At 47.6% G+C, this 13,495-nt stretch overlaps 1 protein-coding gene across 1 annotated transcript; it reads left to right on the forward strand.

Annotated features, from left to right (window-relative positions):
• Window positions 1–12,506: 12,506 nt before the first annotated feature.
• On the forward strand, window positions 12,507–12,776 carry TINCR (TINCR ubiquitin domain containing; the record flags this gene model as incomplete). Its single annotated transcript, XM_082331023.1, has 1 exon — window positions 12,507–12,776. Exon 1 carries the CDS (start codon window positions 12,513–12,515, stop codon window positions 12,774–12,776), a length of 264 nt encoding a protein of 87 aa, XP_082187149.1. The 5' UTR covers window positions 12,507–12,512.
• Between the last annotated feature and the right edge of the window lie 719 nt (window positions 12,777–13,495).

Here is a 13,495-nt window from a genome sequence, read left to right on the forward strand (position 1 = left end):
GCATCCGTTGCCAAACGTGACGCTCTGGAAGCCGGAGGGGACAGCTCTGGCCCGCCGCAGCCCCCGCGGGCAGCGGGACGCAGTGACCTCCGCAGGCCCCTTCCAACCTGAATTAATCTCTGACTGATTGTGGGCCAACAAGGTACGCTCCATCCTACCATGAGGTTCAGACTCTCTCCTCCATACCATATAAATCCATACCGTACGCCGGAACGGTACTATTTATAACCTGCCGGGGGACTGTTTAATGACAAACTGTCTCATGCTCCCTGAAGAATTCACGTTATCGGGAGGCTTGCTGCTGATAAGGGTGGGCCCGCAAACCCATCTGCTCCATCATTTCATTTGCAATACAAAACAGTTCAGTCTGCAGAGAAACCCATTTAACCATTTAGCTCCACCTTCACATAAATTTAGTCTAGCAAAATAGTTCACTCAAAATAGTTTGCGTTTTAGCGCCCTGACTTTCTTCATTCTAGCTTCAAAGACAGCTTTAACGACATGTTTGGTAGCGTGCTATTCTTGAACGTTGTTATGTTGCTATACTTTCACTCAGAGTAAGCAGATAGTGTGAGCGCGGAATGTGCTTGCTGGGGTGCTTTAACGGAGGGACAGTAAGCGGGATGAAGGAGGTGATGCTTTGTGTGTGACATTAAAATCACGACTTGAGTACTGTGCCCACATTAAGAAAAAAGCTGAAAAATTTGAGACAATTCAGAGAAGTAAGAGCAAAGATTTATTTTTCTGTTTTAGCTTTTTATTGTGAATTACCCTCATATGGATACTTGAAAATTCCCCACAAGTGTGTCATTTATCACTCCGTCGGAAATGACCTTTGATAACTAAACGTAACGGAAGGCTAAGCATTCCATCACCATTAACTGCTCTGAGTAACAATATCTGCTGTGGCTGTTACTGAGTGCAGAAAGAGGAGCCGGGGAAGCTGTGGCCCAGCAGAAGAGCATCTGATCCACACCTCTGAAGCTAGGAAAGGAACAGGGACACGGGGCGACGCGTGCAGCTTGTAGAAGTGACAGAGAAGAGAGAAGCAGTTTTCCTCGTGGAGGGGGTGGAGGGGGAAGGCAGCAGCAGCTGACCATTTTGCAAACTTCTTTTCCTGCTGCTTTAGCTAAATGGATGATCAGCTGAAAGTTTAGTTATATCAGCCAGGATCTCAAACTGAACTTGAACATAAGAAATATTTGGCCAAATGAAGGCTAATAATGTATTACAGCAGTCTGGAAGATGTAGCAGAAGCAGCCACATTTAGAGGATGTAAAAGGAAAAGACGTGGTCATTTTACAAGAAGTGCTATAAGAAACTCGAATGTAGTCAACTTACACTTCCAGATCATTCTGAAAATACCATAGCTCAAATATGAGGTAGATACCCAGAATAAAGAACATTGAAAAGCAAAAGAACATGAAAATGTTACCACTATAATTCAGTTAAAAGAAGAGCTTTCAAATTAAGATATTTCTGATTATTCTTAGCAAAAAAAGTAATACAAATAATACATTATCTACTGTTGAGTCACAGCTGGTACCTCTAAGGGGCACTCTGTATACCAAGGACTAGTCAAGTGAACTTTATTAATTGACTTCAAGGAGAGGCTCAATTAATGTTTAGACACAGCTGACTCTTCAGGAGGTATTAACACTAGTCCTACAGGTGTTCGAGGTATACAGCTATGATTTTGAGTATGTCAGGCCTTTTCCATGGAATCACAAGCACAAGAAAATTAAGGCAATTACGTAAGATCCAAGAAAACTTAGGCAAAGTACTCTTAATAATCTGTGGACAGCGCTAATTTTTCAAAGACTCAGGTGGCTGAAAACAGAAGTTAATCCCTAGCCCTGGCTGTACGAGTGTAACATCATAAAATGGCAAAAGACTTCAAAAGAAGATTAACAGAAAATCTGATTTCCAATTATTTTGCTTTCTGAATCAGAAAGTTGCAACGTACTATTTTGTCACACTTACTTCCACAGCACATACACAATCAGTGATTTTATTTCTACTTACCTGCTTGCATTTGTCCTCAGCTGCCTTCTTATCCGTTTCAGCCTGCTCTGCTCTGTCAATGGCATTCTCCTTGTCTAACTTCAGCATCTGCATCTTTTTCTTGATAGCTTCCATTTTTGTTAAGGGATAGGTTGTATCTGTCGCGCAACCGAAAGAATTCTGAAGGGTAAAGTTTAAGACTTTTAACAGCTTGGGCAGAGAAAGAAGTTGTACCCAGCCAAGTCACAGGGAAAATGAGCTGAAGTGGTTGTAGAGAGCTTTAAAGCCAGAGACCCCTGGACAAAACCCAGATCTATTGGCCTCTTCTCTGATCTTTCATACACAGCCTTTCTAAGGAATGAGCTGGAACAGACTCACTAGAGGAATCTTCACCACTCCATCATCTCCTTATTTGGGTCCTGTTTTCTTAAAGAGAAAACTGTTTCCATTTTTAAGCTTCTGACAGAAGCAAAAGTGTTGACATACGAACACATGCTTGAAAGCAAGCTTATTAGCACCCCTCTGTGTTTGCAGAGCAATTAAACAGCCCAACAGATCTGTGGGGATGGCCTGGCTTCTTATAATAATGGCATAAGACTAATGAAGGAAAGGGAAGGATCTTTTTGGATTACTCCAAAATGAATTCCTACATAAAACAAATAAAAAAAAAAATCTACACTTAAGAGGTAGCTAAATTTATGTTATAAAAAGAAGCAAGATATGTAATGAGACAGCAGGGTTTTTTTGCTGTGAAAATAAGCACTGGTGTTAAGGAACTAGCTATAACCTGTAATAGTATAATACATAACAGAGGTCAGATTTAGATCCCAAGTTCAGGCTCAAAGGCATTCAGTGAGTTTGAGTGCCTGTCTTTGAAATTTCACTCACTAAATGCTTAGGGAACTGAACAATACCCCTGACGTTGCAGTCTGATGAGCACCGCAAATTATTTCTTCTGCTGTATGAAGCTGTCGCCTTCTCTCTGTCAGGCAAGGCAAGAGAAGGCTCTGGGAAGAGCACCAGGAGCAGCTCCACTGAGGACACCAACAAGAGCATCCAGCTGCGCCGGGCTGAGCCCTGTTTCCTTCCCCAGCCCTATTAAACACGTGCCCGTGCCCCAACAGCCCTCTCCCATCCCTCCGTATGTTCTAGCTTAGCTTCACAGCCCGCGGCTCCTGCTTTGTCCTGACTGCAGCAAGGGCTGACTTACTGCACTTCCCAGAGCAGACTGAAAGCACTTGTTGACTTTGCTACGCAGGGGGACCTGCATGCCCTCATACTCCCCGACTTCAGGTCCCGTTAACCACTCCATGGTCCCTTCCCCCCTGATTCTGCGCCTGCTCTGCTCTCCACAGCCCCGCACTCCGTCCCACGCCGCACACAGCCCGAGCTCTCTGCACACCCACACAAACCCCGTCAGGCCGTCCCTCAGACGTGCTCACAGCATCCCCGGCCATGAGGGGTGCCAGAAGACTCAACACAAGGCCCAGGAACTTCCCCATCCTCTCGGGTGAGCTGGCACGGCACTGAAAGGCCTTCAGGAGGGACTTCTGAGGAAAAATTGCCCCTTGTTTATCTAAGCTCAGTGGCAGAATGGACACAAAGCCAAATACCAGCACAATGCCCATGAGGAGGGCCAGAGCCCCACAAATCATCCCCAAAGCACCACCAGGCCAATCAGAGCACTCGCTAGGCTGCTCAGGCTGCCTTTTGCAAGAGATTTACTGCTGTTTCGATTCAAAATAAAAACAATGCTCACGCCGCCACTAAACCCAAGACCTCAACCGCCAGCCGCCCCACCCGCTGCCTGATAAAGCGGGCTGCGGCCCCCCCACCCCAAGATGGCCGCCAGGAAGCGCCCCCAGGCGCTGTGTTCTAGCGGCGCCAAGATGGCGGCGCGCCCGAGGACTACACCTCCCAGAGGGCCGTGCGCGCTCGTCCCGCCGGCACGCTCCCTCATTAACGGCAATTAAATAAGCCCAGGTTCAGCCGCTTGGCGGTTTTTTTTTTCCCCGTATATAAAACAATGGTTTAAATTTTTAACAGCTAAGTTGGGCGTTCGCTGGGAAACCGGTGCTGGCTCTTCCGTCCTCGGTGTGCGCCTGTACTCCTCAGCACGCCTCGCATAACGAAATGTGCTTTTTCCCCCAGAAACTGGCATATTTGCCTCCGCTTCCCTGGCCCGCAGGTACCGCTGCAACAAGGTGGCCTCACGGGCATTTTTTGTCCAATTCCGATGGTTTGAACAGTGAAAGATAAAAACACAGGTTCTGAGCCTAGGAACAGGTTTAAGGAGTTGAGGTGAGGCACTGAATTAACAGTGCTGCTGAACCTGCAGAAATGGCATTAAAAACTAATAAACCCTATTGATTACCATCACAGCTTGCATTTCCCCTCGCCCTCCTCTGACGTGAGTTTGCTGGCTCAGCCCTGGCCGAGGGCAGCGGGCTGCCGCAGGGATTTGGGCTGACGGCGCAACCCTGGGTGTGGATTTAGGGTCAGAGCCGGTGACCACAGATCAGCAGGGAAGCGCCCGAGGAGACACGCGGGGCCCCGGCAGCCACCACCATGCTGCAGCTGCCTCTTCGGCCAGCCGGTGCGGCGCGGCCGTGACGATCTCCACTGGCTTTCTTCGGGGCAATGTGCACCTTCAATAACTTTCTTCTGCTGGCTGCGACCTGGTGGTCCAGCTCACGTGCTGCTCCCGTGTGTTCAAACCAGTCGGCCGTGTTTTACGGCTTCTTCGGGGCTTCCCTCCCTCGATCATGCCGTCGCTGGCATCCTGCCTCCACCCGGACCCTGCGCCCTGCCACGAAGGGTGGACGTGCCACAGGCCCCGTTTGTAGCTCTTTTTCAGAAGGAGCAGGCTTTGGGGCACAGCTTTGGAAAGACATCAAGCGGGGGAGGAAACGGAGGGGGGAAGGACTGCGTTAGCCCCGTCTGACCTGGCACGTGGGAACTTGCGCGATGGAGGCAGATGCAAGACCGCGCATGCCTCTCCCCAGGACTGCAGCTGCATGTAGCCTTAGGCGCGCGTTTTGAGTTGTTTCTATGGCTGCTCTCGCAGCCTCTTCATAATTTCTGATTATTGAGATGAGCGGAGGTGGCTTTCCAGCCAGCTCACCAGCCCCTCTCCTGCCGCAGGCTTGGGCAGGCTCAGAATCGGAGCTGGGGAAGTGAACACTGAACAAGACCCTTTTGCCTTTGTATTTCTACTGCAGGAAGATAATTTTTCTAATCAACTCCATAGCATGACTCAGAGCCACATTTAGAAAGGAACATCAAGGAACATGTCACCCTGTGTAGCCCTTCGACGAGGTACATTCCCTTCTTCCCCTCCCTGCTTCACGAACTGGAGAGAAGTACCTGAAAAATTCACCCTGGTCTCTCAGTAATGTTAATCCTATCTCTCTCACCGCCTCTGGCTTTCATTAGCTTGGGAAACAGTGAGCAACCAAGAGAGAAAGAAGAGCCCTCCAAACCATTTCTTTTTTTTCAGGCAGGTGGGAGGGTGCTATTAGGAGTTCCTTTGCTTTTCCTTTTCTTTCAGAGGGATTGTTTGGGCCTAGCAAGGCTTGGCAAGGTTGGCTGTGTAAATACGAGAGGATACCAGAAGGAAATGGAGTTGGATTGTTCGAGAGTGTGCTCATTTCTTTGGCAGCACGCTGCATGGGAAGCGTGTCGCAGCAGGCATTTTAACAGACTTGGGGGGGGGGCAGACCTGTGGCCCGAAGTCTGGCAGGTCTCAAAATTTTCTGTGCTCTCAGTCCCTACTCCTTTTTTGTTGCCCAGAAGTTAGCTGGGACCCACACTACGTCCCATTTCACTATCTGGGAAAAGCAGACACTTTATATCCCCATTTTCTCCCTCCGCTCCTGCTCTGTTGTAAACTCCTGGTCATAAAAGATCACCTTTTACATTGACTGAGCTTCAGCTCCTCACATGCAAAGCTGCACGTGTCACAGATAGAAACGTTTCAAAGCAGAAGAAAGAAGCTGTTGGCAATCCTTTACCAAATTTCCTTCGGTTTCTTAATGTGTCTTCTAATAGTCCACTCTCTCATGAAGTTTCTGTTCTAGAAACTATCTAATACGGTGTATCATTAGCAGCGCACTGCAGCAAAGGTGGCACTAGAATGAACATCAAGCTTGTCTCTTCCTGGTGTTTCCTTTTAAAAGACAAAATCCATAAACCCTCACATCTCACTGAATTTCTTTTCTTTGTGGGTTCTCCGTACAGGGCTGTCTCCCAGCGTGAAGGGTATGGCAGGGCAGGGCAGTAACAATCTGTAATACCCTCTTTCTGATACTTTCTCATTAAGTATCCATTACTCACCACGGATGCAGACAAGGTACTGGGCTAGGTGTGACCAAAATCGTACATCTACTCTTCCTGTGCCTAGATCCAAGGGGAATTTACCTCTTTTCTTAAATAATCCTGGTTATCTGCATTTCCCAGCAGGGTCTTGAACACCTGAGATGCTGAATTTGACACTGTTTTGAACAGGATGGCAGAATTCACTCAGCACCCGAAACACGCACCTGCTTGGGAAGCCTGTCTCACTGCCAGTATCCGGTACACCAGAAGAAAGCAAATCCCATCCTATACGCACGTTAACATTCCTGGCTAATACAGAATGGAGTGGAGAGGATGCCAAAAGAGGAGGAATCAGCAGCCTCTATCCCAAGACTCTGGCTACCCGTCCTTTCTCTGGGCTGGCTGTATTGCCTTCACCGGTGAGACCCATTCTGTCGCAGGGAAGGATTTCCCTTTAGAACAAAGGACAATCATCCCTATGGACCATCCCCTTTTCACTTACTTTGCTGTCATAGCCCATTTCTGGGCCACAGTGAAAGCTTTAAGCTCTCCCTTGCCATTAGGTGGCAATGTAGATCCACAAATCCTCTTTCTTCCTTGAGCCCCTGGAAAACCATCTTGCTGCTGGTGGAATGGCTGGTAGAGCCTCAAATCTTCTCTTTCCACCTACCTCACCTTTTAAGACTGAGGCATCCTGAATTTGTTTCGCCTGCAAAGGAATGGAGCTGGCTGCCTGGGATGCCAGCTCCTCTGGAGTCCTCAGTGGTGTGAACGTGCTCGCTCTTTCTCCGTCTAGGGCCCTCCTTTGTGCACAGAGGTTTATTTTTTCGCTCTTCCAGCAATTAATTCGTCTCTTGTTTTGCTGTTTCCACAAGACATTTTGCTGTCTTGCTTGTTTCTCAGCTTACTGCCAAACCTGGTAGGCGAGTGAGTCATAGGCTGCCGCAGGCCAAACCCTGGAGGATACAGACTTCTTCCTAGGGTCATGAATCTCCCATCTGAGAAGTTACAAAGGACTGCAGTGAGAAATAACTACCACCGCAAAATGCTTTCCCCCATATCCATTTTTCAGCTTTTCCATTGTCTGCACTTGACTGGTTCATTTAACATGTGCGTTACTGGGTTTTTTTCCCTTCACATTTCCCTTTCCACCAGAAAATGTCACCAACTCACATCCAACTTTTGCTCAGAGAACTTGCAGGATTATTTGTGTTCCAAAACCAGGCAAGTTTGTTCCTTCAAAGCTGAATATACATAGCTTTTTTTCTGGAGCCCGTTTTAAGTTCAATCCCATGCCAGAGTCCACCAGCTCCCAGTAACGCAATATTGATGCTGGGCAGCTAGCCAGGGAAGTTGTAGGATCTTTTGGAGTCCGATTCTGATACTGCAGACGGATCCGTCTGGCTTGGTAACTTCAGCTGCGTTAGCGGCAGAAATCCTCATATGTACCAAAAAGAACGAAAGGAGGATCAACGCCCCTTTTTGAGACATCTTTTTAAAAAAACACCTGTTATGCTGCCGGAGCAGATGGAGAGCTCCTGACTGTTGTCTGGAACAGGGCAGGATGACAGGGACATTTTCCCCTGTGCCAGTCAAGGACGGGATTGTGGCTGGGAATTCAGTGGAACAGAAAGGCCATTTGGCCTGGGAGCACAGGACCCTATACCGTGACAGGCAGATGACAGGACACAGTCAGGGCAGAGACTGTCACTTCCCCTCGTCACTCACACCTCCCCTATATGTTAACATAAGCACCTTCCAGCTTTTCTGGATTTTAGATGGTCTAAACAATGAGGATTTTGCCCTAATCCCCAGGAGAAGCGCTCCTTCGTCACAGAAAGACTCTCTTTATTCCTGGTGCGCAAGAAGTTAATAGCATTCCTAAGCACTCTTGCAGATGTAAGCAGTATGCTGTAGATAAGTTATATCAGGAGAAAGTGTTATCGCTTGGGCTTACATATTTTGTGCTTATCCGTTGGACTCTAAAAAGCTGTTGCATTTAATTACCCATTTTTTCAAAGCATTTATTAATCATTTATTAGCTCTTTGTTCATTTGCTGTAGATGTAACTTGACATATAAAGTGAGCCCAGTCATTTTATAACCAAGCACATCTCAGGAGGAGGAAAGCACTGGGTGACAGAAAAGGCCTTACTCATCTTACTTATCTGTAAAGCACTTGGCACATGGTGGTACAGCTCTAGCTCGGGCCTCTGGGTACTTCAGGAATAGAAGTATTAGCGCCTTACGCTGCCCCATCACCTGAAATATCTGGGGCACTGAATGAATTAGGTGGCAGGCTGCATATTGGACTGGAGATTTCTAACCTGAAGTTATCACTGTCAAGCCTCATGATTTGTCCTGCATGACCATTCACTCCCTGTGAGCGAACCTTTCCCAGCCCCGTGCTCCCCAGCATGGGTCTTGGAGCTCCCAACGCTGCAGCCTTCCCTCTGTACCATCTGGTAACAGAGCAGGAGGACAATCCTGGGGTAGAGAACGTGCCCGCCAGCAGAATCGTGTGCTTAGGGGAGTCTAACACAAAGCCCCTCTTTGGTACCCAGTGTTGTAGAGTTGCAGGTAGAGCATGGCCAATCTGACAAGGGCAGTCATCTCTCGCACTTCATCCCTTGCTGTCTGTCTGCTCCCAAACACAAACGCGCCCCAAACAAACATCAGGGAAAATCCTTGGTGTTCAGCATTACTGACCACAAGTCCTGGGATCAGAGAGCTTCAGGAAACAGCAAAGTATCTTCCTTGCCTGAAAGGCCAGCACTGTGAGAGTGGTTTCCCCAAAGACTTACAGGCTCTGCCAGGGGAATCAGGGTCAAATTTTCCTCAGATCTTGCAATCTTCCTATGATTGCTACCAGGAAATAAAGAAACCTTTATTTCCTTGTAGAGCAACATCCCACTTCTCCTCTGTTGTCCTCTGCAAGGTGAGCAGCACAGCAAGCAGCAAAACACAGCCATTGCCAATAAAAAAAAAAAAAAAAAGGCCTAAGAAATGAGCGTCTCTATTCTGGCATTACAAGAAGACATTTTAAGGTCCAGGATCACCTCAACCAGCTTGAGGTACCTTAATGAAGCATTAATTTAGGCAGGTGTTTCTCTTTTGCTCTAGTCAATGGAGCAAGGAAGCTTTGAGAACAGGAGACAACATTTTATAAATGCTGTTGCTTTATTTCTTCCCCCACCTGGGTTTTAAATTGCTTTTCGGGCTTTCCTAATGAATGTTTCTCTGAATGTTTGCATGTCTTCTGTTTGCCCTCAATATGGGGAAAAGCTTAAGTCAATAAGTTTTTATTTGATTTGTAAATAATGCCAGAGTGACACATTATCACAGATTCTCAGAACTCTGACTCCATGTCTTGTCCTCTAGCTATGACGTGCCAGAGACATCACCCAAGCAGGCTGCAAGGCACAGGGTAGGGGATGGAGATTAAAATAACTTTGAGGAAAGACCATCTAGAAGTTTATCCTGTACCTCTGTTTAGCCCACAAACCGTCAGGACCTGGTGAAATAATTGCTTTGGACAGATAATAAAACATCCTCCAGCAAAACTAAGGTACTTAATATACTGCCCAAGTCAATTTCCCTTATTTCTGCTGTCCTCTTGCTTTTAATAATGGTTTAATGAAAAATTCAAAATTAATTGGAAGTGGCATTAGACATTCACGTGTTTCAGTGAGGGTTCCACTGCATCAATATTTCATAAGCTGACTTCACTGCTATGCTTCTCCTCATCCTGGCTTTCATAGGCTGGAATATCATCTCTTTTCATAAAAGGAAGGGTCCCAATATGGGCGGATGGGGGTACATGAGAAAAGTTTGCAACCACATCATAGGCAAAGAAATAAAAATAATAGCTGTGTTTTCTTTCCGCCACCATCCCCCCTTTCTATGTAACGATACACATCTGAGCCTTGATTGGAAAGAGCTGTCCTAAAAATAAACAGGAGCCGTCTGAAAGGTGTCTGAGGGAGGTATTTGGCAGCTGTCAGGCTGTCACGTATGCTAGAAGGATGGAGCTGATGGACTCGCTGACACCAGACGGGCTCTGCTGAAATGAGAATGCCTTATGCTTCCCTTGGCACTCACTGGGCAAATTCTGTTGGCTGGAGCCATCAGACCTCAGTGTGTCTGGGGCCTGATCCAGTTCTGGCTGCCGTCAATGAGAGTCTGCCCTTGGATGGCAGTGGGAATTGGATCAGGCCCTTGCTTTACCCCTGAGACTCTGGCTTTACACCAGGGATGAATTTTGGCTCCCCAAGTGAATGTCACCCCAATGGAGCAGGATATACCAGGCCCCAGGCTTGAAAGTTTCTGTAGGTCTCTGAAAAGGAGGCCTCTCACTGAGATGCCTAGATACGGCGACCAGAGCCTAACCTTTGACATTTCTTGTTCTAACAGCTTTGCACCACTGTGCCTCAGTTTCTCCTTCTCTAATAAGGGTGGTGGTATCCTGTCTTCAAGAAGAGTATTGACATATCTGTAGATCCAGGCATTTTTAAATGCTTCCAGACCATGACTGTGCTAAAAGCTGTCCCTGTTTCCCACGAGGTGCTTAATGGACACGTGTTAAACGATGCAGCAATCACGAGATGAGCAAACAGAAACACGAAGGCATGACATGACTCATCTCAAGCCTTTGCAGCAACTCAGCGGCAGAGTGAGGACCCAAGAATCCCAGTCCCCACCAAAACAATCATACCTTTACAGTGACCGAACCTGGAAAGAAAATCTTGCTAGCAGAAGCTCCAGTTCTTCTCAAGTGCACAGGGAAATCTCCATTGCCTGTAGTATAACTGAAGATATTTGCTGCTGTTCTTGGCAGAGACATAATGTGCTGGGGAAGGAAAAAGAAGGGAGGTGTGAAGACAGAGTGGAAACCTCCTTGTTTCTCAATGAGAGAGTGGACACCTCTCTTGTTCTCAATGGGAGCTGACTGCTGCCATATCTGAAAATCTGACAGTTTGTTTTGTTATCTAATGGGCAAAAGCAGCCCCTTTTTAGTGAAGAGCAGAGTCTGAAGTCAACTATCTTGGAGTACTTTGGTCTGAAAATACTGGTCTGTGTTGAGAAGAATGGACAAGGGAATTAATTCCTGTAATATGGGCTACGGGAAATTACCTACAAGATAAGAGGGTGACTTGATCTTTTTGAGAAGAAGAAAAAAAAAATGACTTCCTTATCTTGATGATGTTTGCTCTGAAGTATCATCCTGTGACTGCCAGAGTCTGCCTTGCAGGATCATTCAATTACAGCTGGCTCCCATGGCTGGCATTGCTTCCTTCCTTTCGGAGGTATCGTTGTATTTACTGAAGTATTGCTTGTTCCTCTTGGTGTTCTGAGGCCTCTGTTGCCGCCTGTTTGCGTGGTGTGCCTGCAGCCCCATGATGCTGTTCCCGCTCACGTGCTAGAGCAGGATACGATCAGCCCTTCAATTAGGCAGGGATCTGAAAGGCAGAGGAAATCAAGATGATGAACCAGTGAGGAGCATGTGTGAGTCAATATCAGATACCTGATGGTATGACGAGCAATGAGTGAGTCCTACCCCTTTCGGAGGGTCCCAGCCTGTGTGCCTACAATAACTACACAGATCTCCTAGGGGGACACTGCACTGCGCTAATGAAGGGTGTTCACACCAGCCAGGCTCTGTGTCTCCTTCAGGGTGCTCTGGCTGTCCCCCACGAGGAATTTTTCACTATGCAGAGTACTTTTCTTCATTAAGACAGCCATGTTAAATAGCTGTGAGGTTCCTCAACGCCTACTTTGTTGAACTGAGCTATTCCACAGCTGGCAGCTTTTTAGAGGAGGAGACATAAGGTTACTAAACCCATTCATTTCTCACATGCACCCACGTTTCTAATGGCTATGGCGATCCAGCTTTAAAGTCCTCTGAGAGTCATTGGAATGAAGAGCACCTTGTGAAGACGTTATAATTATTATGGGATTTAGGGGTGTGTGGAAATGATTCATGGAGACGTTTCCCAGCCAGCAGGCTCTTGGAGCCAGGTGAGCTCTTCCCTGGAATGTGAAGCATGCAGCGCGGCAACTGGGAGGAACAGGTTTGGCAGGACATTTTAAGCTGCTCACGGCAGACAGCCTCTTCAGAGCCACATCCCTGCTTTACCGACCTCCCAGCTGGATGTTCCTCTCTGCCACACTGGCCCTGGTGAGCCAGAGAGGATGGACACGCTGCGAAGGAGCCTTTCTCGCTGGAAGAGGTACCACATTAAGGTGCACCTGGCTGATGAGGACCTGATGATGCCCCTGACGGTCAAGCCCAGAGACACAGTGATGGACCTACGGGCTCACTTAGTACGGGAGGGCGTCACTTCCTGGAAGAAGACATTTTATTACAACTCCAGGCAGCTCGAGGAGCACGAGACTCTCAAAGAAGCTAATATCCAGAATGGCTCTGTCCTGCTTCTTGTCAGCAATAAAAGGTAGGCAAGGAGGTTGTCTGCAGCAGAGGCGGTGCAAAGGAAGGGGAATGCTCTGTGTATCTCAGCCCCTTGGGACACTTTCCTTTTCCTGCAGAACTCAAACCCTGCAATTTCCAGTAGGTGGATGGAGATTCAAGGCTCTTCAACTCCAGACACGCTGTGGTGTGAAATAAGGGGGTAAGAGGAGGAGGAAATCTGGTTGATGCTGCCTGTCCTGTCTCTGATCAGGTCTCACTTTCCCAACTATGTGGCCAAACACAGAGGGAAAGACAAGATGTGCAAAAGGGCAAAGGAGATTGTGCGACATGGAGGAGTGCTCGGGGAGCCTCTCATCCTCATTCTTTCTTGTCATGCCTGGCTCTCTCCATTTCTTTTTAGCAGATACTTTCTGCAAGTATTTGGGGGTGGCGCAGTCCTGCTTTAACAGGGAAGAGCTGTAAGCCGCCAGCTTACGGCAAGGGTGCTGGACAGAGATGGCAAGAGGCTGCAGCTTCCCAAAATGCGGCCAGATCGCAGCAGTTATGTACAGTGAGACTAGAGACTTCCAGGATAGCCAGTGCAAAGGAGATCAATCAGGGCAAGCCTTATGTTCCAGTGGGAATGAAAGCTGAGATAATGGACCTGAGACCCGCTGGCCCACAGGATAGTTTAGATTCAGTGGGGTGAATTTATGCCCACCCGCGCTGTCTTTCCTAATACCTGCCAGCATGATTAATTCTGTGA

Source organism: Platalea leucorodia, assembly GCF_965183815.1.
Source record: "Platalea leucorodia genome assembly, chromosome: 21".
In the NCBI taxonomy this organism is placed as follows: Eukaryota; Metazoa; Chordata; class Aves; order Pelecaniformes; family Threskiornithidae; genus Platalea; species Platalea leucorodia.